Source organism: Lineus longissimus, chromosome 12, assembly GCF_910592395.1.
Source record: "Lineus longissimus chromosome 12, tnLinLong1.2, whole genome shotgun sequence".
NCBI lineage: Eukaryota > Metazoa > Nemertea > Pilidiophora > Heteronemertea > Lineidae > Lineus > Lineus longissimus.
Genome location: NC_088319.1, coordinates 17,338,460 through 17,354,681, shown reverse-complemented (window position 1 = coordinate 17,354,681; position 16,222 = coordinate 17,338,460). Strand labels below are relative to the sequence as shown.

The 16,222-nt window shown below is 42.9% G+C and overlaps 1 protein-coding gene across 7 annotated transcripts in view; it reads right to left on the bottom strand.

The window, feature by feature from the left end:
* Positions 1–1,546: 1,546 nt before the first annotated feature.
* LOC135496463 (calmodulin-binding transcription activator 2-like) overlaps positions 1,547–16,222 on the bottom strand; it is a 28,753-nt gene continuing 14,077 nt past the window's right edge. For 3 of the 7 annotated variants that reach the window (XM_064785785.1, XM_064785788.1, XM_064785787.1), the window contains 10 exons: positions 15,885–16,011; positions 15,558–15,701; positions 15,322–15,422; positions 14,837–15,103; positions 13,833–14,637; positions 13,275–13,652; positions 12,962–13,110; positions 12,493–12,686; positions 12,086–12,160; positions 1,547–7,950 (listed from right to left, as the gene is read on the bottom strand). In XM_064785785.1, coding sequence (XP_064641855.1) covers positions 6,720–7,950; positions 12,086–12,160; positions 12,493–12,686; positions 12,962–13,110; positions 13,275–13,652; positions 13,833–14,637; positions 14,837–15,103; positions 15,322–15,422; positions 15,558–15,701; positions 15,885–16,011 — 3,471 coding nt within the window. In that variant the 3' untranslated portion in view covers positions 1,547–6,719. Of the gene's footprint in view, positions 7,951–9,058; positions 9,090–10,845; positions 10,879–11,425; positions 11,465–12,085; positions 12,161–12,492; positions 12,687–12,961; positions 13,111–13,274; positions 13,653–13,832; positions 14,638–14,836; positions 15,104–15,321; positions 15,423–15,557; positions 15,702–15,884; positions 16,012–16,222 lie in introns of all 7 variants that reach the window. The other 4 variants (XM_064785789.1, XM_064785790.1, XM_064785791.1 and 1 more) reach the window with 4 other exon arrangements.

Genomic DNA, 16,222 nt, shown 5'->3' with positions numbered 1-16,222 from the left:
TGTTGTCAGCACGATGGAGGAGCCAGGACTGATTTGGCCTGTCTGTGACTGTCTCATCTCTCTCACCATGTTGGCAACACGGTGGAGCAGCCAGGACTGATTCGGACTGGCTGTGACTGCCTCATCTCTCTCACTATGTTGGCAACACGGTGGAGCAGCCAGGACTGATTCGGACTGGCTGTGACTGTCTCATCTCTCTCACCATGTTGGCAACACGGTGGAGCAGCCAGGACTGATTCGGACTGGCTGTGACTGTCTCATCTCTCTCACCATGTTGGCAACACGGTGGAGCAGCCAGGACTGATTCGGACTGGCTGTGACTGTCTCATCTCTCTCACTATGTTGGCAACACGGTGGAGCAGCCAGGACTGATTCGGCCTGGCTGTGACTGTCTCATCTCTCTCATCATGTTGTCAACACGGTGGAGCAGCCAGGACTGATTCGGCCTGGCTGTGACTGTCTCATCTCTCTCACCATGTTGTCAACACGGTGGAGCAGCCAGGACTGATTCGGACTGGCTGTGACTGTCTCATCTCTCTCACCATGTTGGCAACACGGTGGAGCAGCCAGGACTGATTCGGACTGGCTGTGACTGTCTCATCTCTCTCACCATGTTGTCAACACGGTGGAGCAGCCAGGACTGATTCGGACTGGCTGTGACTGTCTCATCTCTCTCACCATGTTGACAACACGGTGGAGCAGCCAGGACTGATTCGGACTGGCTGTGACTGCCTAATCTCTCTCACCATGTTGTCAACACGGTGGAGCAGCCAGGACTGATTCGGACTGGCTGTGACTTCCTCATCTCTCTCACCATGTTGACAACACGGTGGAGCAGCCAGGACTGATTCGGACTGGCTGTGACTGTCTCATCTCTCTCACCATGTTGGCAACACGGTGGAGCAGCCAGGACTGATTCGGCCTGGCTGTGACTGCCTCATCTCTCTCACCATGTTGACAACACGGTGGAGCAGCCAGGACTGATTTGGCCTGGCTGTGACTGTCTCATCTCTCTCATCATGTTGACATCTTGGCAGAGCAGCCAGGACTGATTCGGCCTGGCTGTGACTGCCTCATCTCTCTCACCATGTTGGCAACACGGTGGAGCAGCAAGGACTGATTCGGCCTGGCTGTGATTGTCTCATCTCTCTCACCATGTTGACAACTTGGCAGAGCAGCCAGGACTGATTCGGCCTGGCTGTGACTGTCTCATCTCTCTCACCATGTTGGCAACACGGTGGAGCAGCCAGGACTGATTCGGCCTGGCTGTGATTGTCTCATCTCTCTCACCATGTTGACAACTTGGCAGAGCAGCCAGGACTGATTCGGCCTGGCTGTGACCGTCTCATCTCTCTCACCATGTTGGCAACACGGTGGAGCAGCCAGGACTGATTCGGACTGGCTGTGACTGTCTCATCTCTCTCACCATGTTGGCGTTGAAGCCGATGGGGACAGGGTCGTATTTATCTGGGGGGGGGGAACAACTGCCTGATCAGACCAGACACATCAGATGTGTTTGAAAGACAGAAAGCAAGCAACGACAAAATTTCACATCCTTATTTAGTTTATTCAGATAAAGAAGATTTAAATACATGCTTAAAGTACAAAGACTTGCCCACAGGGGGCAGGGCGTCAACATGTCTGAACTGCACGCCTCAAACACCAAATCTGCACAAGAGAGGCCGCAAAAACACCAACAGAATATTGTCCCCCCCCCCCCACAAAGATCTAATTTCAATACCAAAGATCTATCACTGTGTATGAAAATATTTTATCAAAACTGTCGCCATGGTCCCCATGATCACCTAATTGAAGACAATTATCCAAATACCAAATGTTTCGCCCAATTTTGAATAACTGTTCTCCAGACTTGCAGTATTATCTTTTTTATTTATCATTTTTCATGATTTTCATTCCATAATTTCAGTGATAGTTTTTGCAGTTTATTTCATATTGTGCTTTTTTCTTCACCAAGTAGAACGACACACAAGAGTGACAACGTCAACTAAATGAGTCACAACAAAAGAGTGCTGACTATACCAGCAAGTCTCATGACAATTCTTCATCAAGGTCGAAAGGGAGCAATTGAGAACAAAATAAATGCGATTTATGGGACGCAGACATGTTAATATTTTGTGTAGTATTTTGACAGAATTGAGGCTGACAGAAAATCAGTGTTGTAGCCTACTTTGTGGTGGAGGAAGCAAACTCTATCAACATGAAACCATTTCCATTTCTACAACTGTTTCACCCTGCCAAGCACTTTACGACTGAGAATGAAATGAAAACACCTGCTGGATAAATAATCAGGCCGTAAACTAATTAAGCAATTAACAGAATATTCTCTTCAAATAATCAACATTAATGATTTTATAAACCTCACAACTCATCTTGACCCTCAAGCGATCAAATAGGTATCAGTTATCACAACAGATGGCGCTGATAAGCAACTTGGTTGAACTCCAGGTACTTACAGTCAAAACAATGAGGACAGCATCAGTTACTTGATGTGTAAAACACATTCCTCTGTTGAAGGCCAATCCGCTGACCTTGACATTGCCCAAACAAATGCTACATCGTCTGCTCATTCAATATTGCTACTGTCACAGGATTGGGTAGCAGCCATGCTATTAACTACACTGGTACCTCAGTCCAACTCATCTTACTCATCTTATTCATCTCATTCATCTTATTCATCTTATTCATCTTATTCATCATATTCATCATATTCATCATATTTCAAGAAGCCATTCCTCTGAGATATATTAATGAAACATGTATTGGCGTTCTACACTTGACAACATAACATCTCGAAGACTGTCACTTTTCTATATGAATATGCAATTATACGTCAGACAAGAAATCATATTCAATTGTTAAGCAACTACAAACAAATTCAAAGTTATTGCCATAGAACTTTCAAAGAATTTTAACAATGTAGCAACAGTAACCGTGGCAACTGTAACCATAGCAACTGTAACCATAGCAACATAAAGAACAGGCATGAAAATGAATGCACTTGAACACTTTCGCTACCGGTGTAAAGTAGAGGTCATGGGATCACTAAAGGTCATGCAAAATAACCTTAACTTTTATAACTTCAAAGTTCAAGAAACCAGGCTTCACAACACAATAAGCTAAGAGGAAAGTATCTACTCGTGGTGAGGCAAGAACAACATCAGTGATCACTGAAGTTCCAAGTCAAAATCTTTCAAGTTATCACCATGGTAACAACACTATACAATCACATATCAAAATAGAAAAGGCACACTTTACAATATCCCGGACAATAAGGTCATAACAATGTCTGTACACTTTTTAGGCTTCAATTCAATTCAATGTCAGATCTAAATTTGATTTGCCATTGAACTGAACTGAATTGGATATAGCACACCTTGACATATGTGAGTTTATATAAACATTTGAAATTTAACTTGTTTCTCATAAACAACTGAAGGCATATGGATATTCAGGGATATTTTCAAAATAATGAATTGAGCGTCACCAAATTTGATTTAATCTGATCCAGTAAGAAGTGTATTCTGGCTGTCTGTAACGAGAGATTTAAACTACAGTACCATAGTACATCTACACTGGTAAACTAATATCAACTTTACATGAGAAATAACAGTTGGAAAACCACGCTGAAAAGTTTTAAGTACCAACGCTATATACACAATATAACTAAACTCACTGTTGACCTGAGAGAGACAAAATGATGAGGTTAAAAGTGGCCAACTGATCTGATTCAGCCAATTCACGAAGAATTTGATCAGACAACATTGTTTTACTGTGCACACGGAAACCAGTAGGCCTACCTTCAATTTTGTCACACTGAGGTCGGACACGAGTATATAACAATAACAATAAATATTTTCATAGATCAACTAACAACAGTACATTGGATTGGTAAGAACAATGAACATTTGCTCGTATTTTGGGGCCAAAACATCTGACAATCATCTTAAAAATATACCATTTGAGAATAAAAGGGTCTGTGAGAGAGCGGGCTGTCTATGTGTACACTCAAGCAAGGTCTAACCTCTACTCTTTCCTGAATGAACTCTCCCAATGCATTTACAGTAGACTAGCAGAGTCTATTCACAGAAATGGGGGTGACAGGTTAAAAAGTACACCTGGTAAGTACCACTGGTGACCTTGACGTAAGTAATATGCACAAACCTCAACCGAAAAGGTTTTTAACAAATTTCCATAAGCTCAACCGTCATTCAAATGGGACAGACAACCCTAGGGTGAGGTTTAAGCATATATATCCATCTGATTTAAAATATAGGGAGCCAACCTTAAATCACAGAACATCGGCAGTTGTTGGCCGAGTTTCACTCCAAGTAAGTAATCTGTCTGATGAGATCGTTAACTTCAAGCCGTCAACATTTAGAAACCCAAACAGCCTCTTATATACTACTGAGAAGGATGAAGTCTAAATGATGATTACGTACAGCAAGCTATGAATCTCTTTTGAGATTGCGATTGTTGAAGAAGAGAGAAAGGGAGCTATTCTATACTGACATCACATAACAACATTGGCTTATACTAGATGTTTGAAAGAGAATATCACAACAGAGAAGTTTCGCTAAAATCAGATTTAATACAATAGTGTCCCAGCGACTCCTCAAAAAAGTGCCCCGCAGAAGCAGCCACCTGTGATAATGATCATAATGACAGATGTCAGCGGCAACTAGAATCAGTCGTCACTACAAACTGTGATGATATCAAAACCGATGATGACAAATGTTACTCGCAAACAAGCAATTATGCTGTTGCACATTGCAGCTCAGATTATCACAGGTTACAGCAGATGAGGGCACCTGAGATGAGCCATGAAGTGGGCATTGTTGGCTTCATCTCTCACACATGTTCATACTGAAGCACAAACTGCACCAGAAATACCAATTGTTGTGAAATGTACTCAAGCGCCCTCTGATTTCCAAACATCAAAATATCTTATCTCATAAAGCTTCAAAAACAGCATAAAATATTAGTAATTTGAAATTTTAAAAGTTGGAGAAATGTTCTAATATCACCAAACTTCCTGTACATTCCATGTTCTTCAGATTCTCAAACACAGTGTACAGGCTGCTATTTTTAAAGGCGACATTTTTGCAATTTAAAAATGATTACAGATAATGCCCTATTACCATACCCCTCTCCACTTTGTTCCCCAACAACCACTCAACATGTTTAATTCCTGGCCTGTTCGACTTTCGTATCAAAAGGTTAATAAAATACACGTGACCTTGAATAGTAGATCAAGGTCATAACAACTCGATTCTCTTCCTGCCAGAAGTAACAAATATATTTCAGTCCTGTCAGTGGCTAGAAAAATATCATCTTGATTGTCATGGGATACTAGGACCAAGGTTATCCTAGTGTTAAACCTACATTAAACCTTGTGAGAAGGTAGACACTGTTCGCCTGTTCTGATTGTTACCGCAAGACTAAAAGATGGGTAACCTTGAAGCTCTGCTTATGTGCAATTGAAATGTAGACACATACTGGGTACTGGGGTGTTAGAAAGAATAAGACAAGATCATGATAGGTGGCGCTATAAACTGGAAATGGGCCGGCTGTCAAAATGTACACTCAAGGAAAGTAACAACAATTGGTATGTCTGTAAGGACAGAAGAGTAAATTGTGTCTCAGACAGAAAAAATAGTTCTCTATCAAGTTGCTTTTGTATAATGTACCTTTAACTTCCTGTTACAGAATATTTTTCAAATTTTCTTTTTCACTGGGTCTTATTTTCCTGAACTTTGCTGGTCACAATGGACACAAAATAAAAATTCATGTGAAAACGTGTGGCTTACAGTTTTTTATGTTGTTGATATAATTATGACATTGAGTGAGTGTATATTACCATATGTGCTAGTTACCAAGGAAATGGTGCATGATGTAAATGACATTTACACGAGATCATATTCAAATTTGAAAAAAGACACAATTTCTTACTTTTCTTACTCATTTATCACAACAATGAGGAGCATGTATTACAATGAAAAACAGTGTTAGGTTTCTGTTCAATGATAAACTCAACAGTGCCCATCTTGACAGAATCACCAACCTGGTCTCCCCTCGGCACTCTTCGTAACAGGAACACATTTCTTGAATAGCCTATGAAGCGGTGTGTTCAAGAAATTGTGATAATTATGAACCAACTATGAATCAACAAGAAAATTTCACCCAAGTTTGTATTGGCACTAGCACTGGATGTATTTCAAGTGTCAAGTGTCAAGTGTCGAGTGTTGAGTGTCACGTGTCGAGTGTCGAGTGTCAAGTGTCGAGTGTCGAGTGTCAAGATGGGCATGCCAAGTCGCAAGGACGGATTTCAGAAATGTTCTTTTTCACAAAAATATCCAAATTTCCATCGTCAACCCTCTCAAAATAAGAAGTGCAGTTGGTGCAGTACATTTTCAACTTTCCAAAAACAACCTCAAAGTTTCAATCGTTTTTAACCATTTTGAATAAATTGTCACTGATTCAGTGTTAAAGCCATTTTGTACAAAAACCATGTGTTAAAACACAACGCAATGTCACATGACAAAAAGTAACACAGCGGTTACCGTCACAGTCTTTCTGGTCAGTAACATTAACCAAGCCATTAACTTGCATTGAAAGTAATCCAACGCCTGTGAAAGCCACACAGTATCCACTGCAGTGGGAGCTGGTCATAACAAACCTGCTAAGTGCTGGTGATGCACTCAGCCATTTTCATTCTTGCCGTTCCCAGGACCAGAGTCTTTGATCGTCTCCAGCACCTTACTTACATTTGTCTCTTCGGTGGCCTCCTCCTCAGAAGCCAGCGCACTTGGTGGTGTTGTAACCGTGGTAACTGGCATAACATTCAACTCCTGTGGTACCAATCCTCCCATCCTCACTCCCTGAGACAACCCGAGACCCCCCGCGTCGGGAAACTCTTTGGCCAGATCAACATCAGACATTGGCGGAGCAAACCTTTTTGAACATTCCTCCAAAGATAGATAGTCTGCTCCGATATCGCTTGCTTGCAGATAATCCAAGTCAAACTCGCTCAAATCAAGCGACGAGTCCTCAACACTACACAAATCCCCCAAATGTTTGTTGTCAATTTCAACCCCAGTTTTTTCTGTACTGGCTATTTCTGGTGTAGAACCTTTTAATTGTTTGATTGTGTTTTCACCAGGGTTATTTGCTGTACATTCAACACTTGGTATATTTCTCTCGTCTGTTCTGAGTGCCCCCTGGTGGCCAGATGATACACTAGACTCTTTCTTCGTTGGTTGGTTTGGACGGTCGTCTTTACTCAGTGACTCACGAGGCATCATCGTATGTCTCGGTGGCCCCATTTCCGTGGGAGAAGTCGCCGGTGGCCCCATTTCTTCTCTGCAAGTAATGATCTTTGGATCTAGACTCGCAGCTCTTAGCTCGCGATTTAACTGAGCCTCATACGGTAAGAGACACTCCCTTGCCTGTGACCATGGCTCGCGACTCAAGGACTGCGACTCACGTGACACAGGTTGAGGATCCCGTACAACAGAACGCGGCATTCGTTTAAAACCAGTCCCAGCTTTAGCACCACATTCACGATCAGATTTCTCTCTATTTTGACATTCAGAACTAGACTTGCGAATTGGTTCCCGATCGCGATCTTGTGCACTCGATTTATGCTCGCGAACCACAGAACTCGAATCACGACTCTTTGACCTTGTCCTCGACCTCTCATCTCTACTGCTTGACCTTGAACCTGACCTTGATTCCTGACCTCTCCCTTCAGAACACTGCTCAGAAATGGATGAAGATGAATGTGTTTGTGTATTGTCATAGTTAGATGAATCACCACTGGGTGGCTCCTCCGCATCAAAACTAGCATCAAAACTGGCATCAAAGCTGCTGCTAGCCTCACTGGCTGTTCTGTCGCTTCTGTCTGTCTCTAAGCTTCCCTCCTTCTCGGAACTGAAACGATCAACATGGAATCATTTTAGTGAAGGAGACAAAAATCAGTTGAACGGCACTTGCTGAGATGTTTTCAAAACGTTTTAGACAATGATGACCATCTGTACTGTTGTGATGACCAAGCATTGTTCAATCCTAGTTTACATGCTATGAGCCAGGAACCAAGAGTAGAAAGAACAGTGTTCTATTGTGGACTCTCTTCAACTGAAGTGTCCTCCAAAACATGACATGGATATCGTAAGAATGACGCTGCAACATTGAGCAAAAAGCTCAAAAAGATAAACGTCAATCAAAAATGTGCAACATTCATTGTAAAATCTTAAGCCGAGTGCAAGCATTGCGCGCACAGATACCAGGACTTGACGGGAAAGCTCGCTCATCAGTATGACTAGTGAATCATCAGCTAAAGTAAAACTTACATGTATAAACTAGGGAGAGCATAAACAAAAGATTTGTAACTGAGAATCAAAGATACTGTTACAATTCATTGGAACACAGCAATAGCAGCACGTTTGGCGGAAATTTGACGAAATAAAGCACTGCACTATTGTCGCCAATTTCTTTACTGAAAATGAATATATTATAACTTGGTGAAGTTAACAGTGCTCTCCTAAAGAAGCTTCGCAGAGACATCATTTGGTCATCCAACTCAAGCCTTTGACCCTGCTGATGTTGCTGATGACGTCATGACTGACTACCACACTTCAGAGTGGGTTCGGCGGGTCAATCATGTGAATTCAACGTCCAAATGACATCTCTTTCTGTGATGACATCACCTACAGAGTCGTTATGCGATGAGAGGGAGGGAGATATGGAGAGGAAGATTAGAGAGACTACATTGGAGCACAGGAGATGTGAGCTAACTTGGTGAATATGATGTGATTACAACAGGAGAGATAGACAGCCATGCCGACCACTCTGATAAGCGGTAATGCACGACACTATGAGAGAACACATAACAACATCCCCCATTGCCCTGCCCCCAACCCCTGCTGCCCCACCCCCAACCCCTACTGCTCCCATCCAGATCCCCGTTCTGTCCCCAGTCCCGACTCTAACACAAGAAGTAGACAATGAGACATGACAACACCGATCTAGTGAGACTCACCCGAACTGTATGCATCATATCCCACAAATCTCTACATATGCCGCATAAAATATGAGAACATAGCATTATGTACTGAAGACAGGAGTACCAGTGACAATAAATATCATACCTGAGCAGAAGAAAGCATTTTTTGTCAGAGATTTGTTCGTCACAAATGCACGAGATCTAAACCAGCCCGCAAAAAAGAAGATTCTCAAGACTATTAAAAGGAGAATGCACCAAATCCCTTGTTTCCATGCTACAGGCAGCAATAACTATGTTTACTGAAACTACATGAAAACACACACAACCTTTCCCCATTTTAACAGCAGCTCTCCTGTTGAGAGACTATTTCAATCTTTCATTGACAATTCTTTCCTAATCCACATTGCGAATGTCCAAATGCACTTTGAGGAAACAATCAAATTGAAATTTCTCAAGATAGACAAAATCGGAAACGTGAGAGAAAAATTCTGTAAAAATGAGATTAGTGAAGTGCATATTAGAGATATGAAAGACTGTTAAAACACTACCTAAAGCAACTTGTAAAATGGTGCTACAGGAAGAAGGTAAAACTGTCAAGAGTAAATCCAATTAAAACTATGCTGGTTCAAAGAGAGATCAACACTGTCATTTGCCCATATAGAATACACTGAGGGCCACACAAGTAACAGTTGAAAACTAAAGTTAATCCCCATACTGAAAGGTACAATTGAGAGCATAACTAAGGTGCCCAAGGCCTTGGTTTGTGGCCAGAGTGGCGTAGAATAACAAAGAGCTTGGGTGTTACCTGAATGGTGTCAGTAGTTAATCATGGGGCTTAACTCTCCAGATCTGGATGAGAACAAAGACCCGATTTCAACATCTCTGGTGTTCTAGAGCAATGGAGATTGCTATCCTCATAATCAAAAGGCTGCCAATTTGTGAAGAATTGTGTAGTTCTCAGGAAAGTGGACAGGTTTCCTGACCAACCCACTTGGGTAAAGAAAACAAGCTAACCTATCTTTAGTCAATCCTATGATAATATGCTGTCTGGTGTTTAGGAAACCATTGAGAGCCTGGCTCATTTAGATTTTGAAAACCTGGCAGCAGTATGTGTGTGGTGCACAAAAAGCAAAATGGAGAGGATTCCTGTTTGAGCCACATCACTATAAATGGGTGAAACATGTACCAATCTAAGGGATATCATACACTGTGGAGCAAGGTGTGAACGCTGTCTCAGTTATATACACATCACATGTGCTCAAGGGAAACACCATCACCAAAAGCAGAGTTGCGGATATCTAAAATATCAAAGATAGTTAGAGTGATGTAAATCTTAGCCAGGCAAAACTTTCAAACGAAAAATTCTTCTAACTTTCACGCAATCGTTAGACTGCAACTTTTTAAAGGGAGACTATAGACAGGAGGTAGATTAGGTTACACAAAGTTGCCAATAGGGGTCTCCCCTACCTCGAGGTTTATAATCAACACTATTCATGATTAAGAGGAATAGTTTCATCACAAAGTCAAGCAGATGCAGATCTCTATGAGTGCCTATTAGTGACGTGGAGACCACCAATGACATCATCAGCACCTGCCTCTCCTCCCTATAGTCCCCCTTTAAAAGTATCACAAGTTCAGCTTAATCTCTTTAGTTTTGTGACTCTTTCTCTTGTTCTCTGCAGTAACTTGTCAACAATATGAATTCACTTTAAGACAACATAAATTCCACATTATCATAGTAAAATGAATCTGAACAGATGTTGTGAAATTTAGAGTAATTTTTGCATTGAAGTTTTTGGCGGCGTATTAGGTGCCGCATGTACCTACGATGAATGATGTGCTATGATGTCTCCGAGCTGAAACAGAACGGACGAGAAGCACATCACAGTTAGCAGTACACGACACAAACTACCTTCACAAGGTACCAGCAAGTTTGCCCGTCCAAGTCAAGGTTTGCTCTAGTGTGCCGGTCAGTCATGTCTGATCAACACTGGCAGAAGACTTCACATGACTTAGCGCTGGCAGCATAATGGCCGGAGATCGCTAGCTGCAAGGCTTTCACTTCAAAGAACTACAGCTATACGGGAGTCGCACAGTTGTGGGTTCCTATCTCAGAAAAGCTGAAACATGGCTGATTTACTGGTACCCCATGAAAGGAAGAAATAGATCTAGCATGCAATTAGTCAGAATATCTTTAATGTGTTTGGAGCACATTCATTTTCTTATTTAAATCCAACCCTTAAGGCTAAACAACATGAATACATCTTATCCAAAGTCGAGTGCAATCTTGAAAGTTTAGACTTGTGGTACATTGTGCACACTGACAACATCAATTGTGTTGAAACCTAAGTGCAGTCCTGACAACAACGACAGACGTGAGGTCATATATAAACAACGACTTACAGGCCTGCCTCCCTACTCAAATAGTCACACACTATAGAGCTAACAGAAAACAGACAGTCAACAACGTATTCTCAATAGTCACATTTTGTCACGTTAGTATGTCATCAGTTTCAGGGCCAACTTTGCCCGTTAATAGTCACTGTGGCTTCCTTACTCATTCAATTATGACTTTTAACACAAGACAAAGCGTATCACTGAATATGACAGTTTTCCTTGCCCATGATAGAGCCAAATTGTAACTGTCAGCAAGACACACCACTCAGAAGTATCAATGAGAGAGGGTGAATAGCACTGTCACCGCCCCAAATTCAAGCCATTAGTAGACAAACAGGTCCACACAAACATGTCCTCGCAGAGTTTACTATCATGCTATTTATAACCAATCCACAGACACCGCAAGATATCCCAAACAGTAGAAACCCTGCTCCAAGCAACACACATTAAACAAAGCTAAAGCATGGACAATACACCATACAGTGAGGGGATGCACACACACAATCAATCCTCCGTTCTATCACCATGCCTCAAATCGTAAAGCCCAAGAGATCAACACACAATATCTGTGGACACGTCCAATATGCCTCACACAGCCCTGTCGCATGTCAGCTCCGGGTGACAGGCATAAGAAGTAGGGAGAAACAGGCAAGTTTAGATACCTACCCATGACTTGACTGCCTTGTTAGAGGGTGGCCCTTCCTTGACTTCTCGCCGCCCTGTGAACGCTGATAGTGACTCCTGAAACACGAAAAACACACCATGTGAAAAGGAGGGTAAAATCTGCCGAAAGGAAAAGTCAGATGTATCTGGACCTTCCAAAGGTGACAACTTCTACTTCTCTTATCCTATTTCAAACGGTACAGATTCACAACTCATCAGAACACAACATCAGCAGGCAAACCAAAATGTCAACAATAACAGATGATCAACCACAGTAAGAACAAACACTGTTATGGACAGATCAGCGGAGATCAGCACTGGCTTGTGTTGTTGTGTCAGACAGTGAAACAGATAACAGGTAAATCATCCTTGTGCTATTGATGTCATCTTTGTGGGGCTTGTTGACTTACCTGAACCTCTGTTGAATGATCTTGGCCGCATCTCGACTCTTCTTGAACCTCTCGTGTTCCTTGTACGCACGGTACTGGTTCTGAATGACCGTTGCCGCATCTCGACTCCGTTTGAACCTCTTCTGCACCTGATAACTCCTGAACTGGCTCTGGATCAACACTGCTGCCTGACACATCTTCTTATAGTAAGCATACTGGAAGAGGAGGAACATAAGGCCTTAGTATCACCCTCCCTTCCTTCTCGACACCTGCACTCAAGGGCTATCAATCCCATTCCTCAACAGTACTGAAGTACCATCAAGTGCTATCATTGACAATACATGACTACACTGACATGATTACCACGTGATTACGTACAAACTGACTTCAACGCTTCTCAGCTATTCGTTGAGAGGGCGAGTCAAGGTTTCACATGACAATGCTCTGTGTGAGAGACTCGTGTTCTGCTTCAGGAGGTGAGATTGCGTACCTGCTTGTATCTCCTATAATAACTCTGAATCAACACGGCCGCACTGATTTCCTTCCGTCGCTGTTGTTGTTGTTGCTGACGATCTTTGTACTTCCTGTAGACATCTTGGATGATTCTTGCCGCCTCATACAGGTGGCGCTGCTCTTGATCTGAAAATAGGAACTTCTTATGAAAATAAGGAATTTCAGTGGGAGTGCTGCATCAAATATCATCACATCTGTCGCCAAATCTTGTTTCTAGAAGCTGGTTTATGGAAACTAGGATGCTGTCCAGTTTACTCATATCATACTGTGATTACACTGACATATCTTACCCGATAGTGTCAGCTGTGAGAAATCTTTCTCCATGAACGTCGACGGTGCGTTGAAATACTCCTTGAAGTCAGACATGGTCGGTGGAGGTGAGTCTAATGTGAAGCTCAAAGGACTCTGTAGGCATGACGACTCTGGGCTCAAAGACGACGCTGGTGTACCATAATCAGGGTAACGGTACTCATCAAATGCACCAAAACCTTCGCCTTCCATACAAGGTGGTGTTGTACTCGTCGAGCTGAATGACCCGTACGAGTTGCTTCGATCCCGCACGATACCAGAGTCATCGCTCCGGCTTGGTGACAATTTGATTCTCTCCGGCATTGCAGCGATAATCTGTTTTGCCAGGGTTATCATCTGGTTCTGACTGCTCGATGATTCTGAAAGAACAATACGGATTGACCAGCATGAGCAAGCTGCGGAAAGAAGGACAGTTCAGTCCTCGGGGCGGACTTGTTCAAACCAATAAAGTCAAGCTGGTGATATCTCCAGCAGACGCCACACTCAATTGCCTCTGAATAATGTCAACACTCAATAGCATCGTCAAGAAGTATGCTTACCTGTTTTGATCTTGGGTGTAACTTCTGTAGTCGTATCCTCTTCATCAGACGACACCCGCTCCACGTCAATAAACGGACTCGAACTTCTCGTTTCGGAGACTTCATCTGTGTCCATGGCAACAGGCTTGTCAGAATCCTTACTTGCGAGCTGCTGTGGTTCCGTCTGCATGAAGATGACAGGACTGGCCAGGTCACCTGACATCATGGGATTCTCATCCGACGTGAGAGCGGCCAGATGGGGGTCGGAGTTGACGGAGCGTAAACTCTTCTTACCGAGATCAACTGTCACTGCAACTGGAGCAGGATTGGTTGGTGAATCCTGTGGTGAACCCTTAGAGGGTAAGATTTCAACTGAAAGGCGTTTCCGTAAACGTTCCGATCGTTTGCTTGACTTGGATGCCGGTTTAAGTTTTGGGCTGGGCTTGGGACTAGTGCTATAAGGCGGAGTCTCCACCGTCAGTGTTGACTGGCCCTCTACGCTTAGTGTCGATGAGAATTTCGAAGATGTTTTGAAGGAAGCCTGAGATCGTTCCGGTGTGGAGGTCAGAGGTTGTGACAAGGTCATCGAATCTTCAGATAATGTTGAACAGTTAAATGATTCCAAGAAAGATATGATGTTCTGTGAACTGTTGTACTCCCGCAGATTTTCTAATTGGTCGATGTGGTCGACGAGGGACACGTGACCTTTCTCTCTTGCGAGGATCAGAGGCAGAAGACCCTCTCGTGTGCAGACGTTAACGGCACTCTGATTCCATTGGTAAAGGACAACTGCAGCATCAAGTCGATTCAATGCACATGCCCAGAGCTGAAAATATAATTTGAATATTCCCTGAGACATCATAGTTCCTAAGTACACATTTTCATTCAATTCACTGTTTACGGCATCACATGCTGACTGATTATTGTCTAATGCGACCACTGAATGGGTGGAGTGAGCCATGTTGGACTAGGAGACCTGCCCAAAGACTCAAGCCAACTCTGGGCTCTCAATCCTTCTTACTTACAAACGGAGTGCAAGAGCAGTCGTCCAAACTCAACGCATCAACCTCGTACTCCAAGATCATACACGACTTCTCCGTCCGCCACTGAATCAGTGTCTTGATGAGACGACTGTATCCCAGCGCCGCCGCTAGGTGGAGTAACGTCATGCCTTTGTACGAGTTCGGCAATGGCACAATTGGTTCACTGATCCACGCTTGACGACTGCAGGCCTCGCAGTAGTCAATCATTCGCTCCTCAAATATATCACAGCTTTTTACCAACAACTTGGTCTGAAAAAGAAAATTTAACATTCGTATTTGATGACCTTCATCCAATGATACAGTGTCTGCACTCAGTGAGGACAACATTCAACTCTAATCAAAATCACCCCTGTTGGACTAAAGAATCCATCAGTTGAATCATGATGGTCTGTAGTCTAGCCTGTATGTTTGTTTCTAAAGCCATTGCTTCTCAATAAACGTCAGCTTCCAGCGCCTAGAATACATACCGTATTAATAGCCGATGCGGTCCGAAAACTGGCCGGACCTTTGACTAATCTCTTCTCTAAACCTTCCATCCTTTCAAGAAGTGCCAACTTAAACTGCTTATCTGAAAATACCAACATTTTAAGATGATCTCATTTTTGTTGCGATATGATGAGTTTACATCAATTGTGACCGGGATTGAATGTGAATTGTAATATTGACAGGAGCTGAAGGCAAGAAGAAGCTGTTTGATACATACCTTCATTGATAAGCCACCTGGTATCCTCACCGAGCCCATCCACTGCTTGACTAGGACTACGCACTCTGTACTCAAAGGCACAGTCTTTGGAGATCGCATAACTCTCTGAGGTCACTTGGAATGTCACAAAACCAGGGCCATGTGCTGCAAAGATAAAGACAGACTTACATACTTGTACTTGCTATCATCGGTTGAAAGATATGTACTGTCATCACTGCTGGCCAAGCTTTCTCTCAAGCCACTCTTCACATAAAACGCAGCAAACTGCATTTCATACTGTTTCTCTCGGCTAACAGAGACGGCACGTTATACGTTGGTGAGACTTACCTGGACAAACACAGCGTAGTACACCACTCTGTATGAACTGTGCAGACACGAGAACGCCATCAAAGGTACAGCCATAGGAGGCAGAGGAATCGTACCACGGGCCTGTGATCAACACTTTTGTTCCACCCTGAAACAACAAAATAAGTCTTCTCATTTAGATATTGGAGTACCTGTCATCATGCAACTTTACATCATGGTCAAAGAATGGTACAGCAACCTCCCAAAAATGTCAACCTGTCTGTCACTTCATACTGACATCACACCATGTCACACCTTTCCCTTGTAGAAGACAACACTTATAGTGTCACAGAGCAGATACGACCAAACTTGGCAAATCT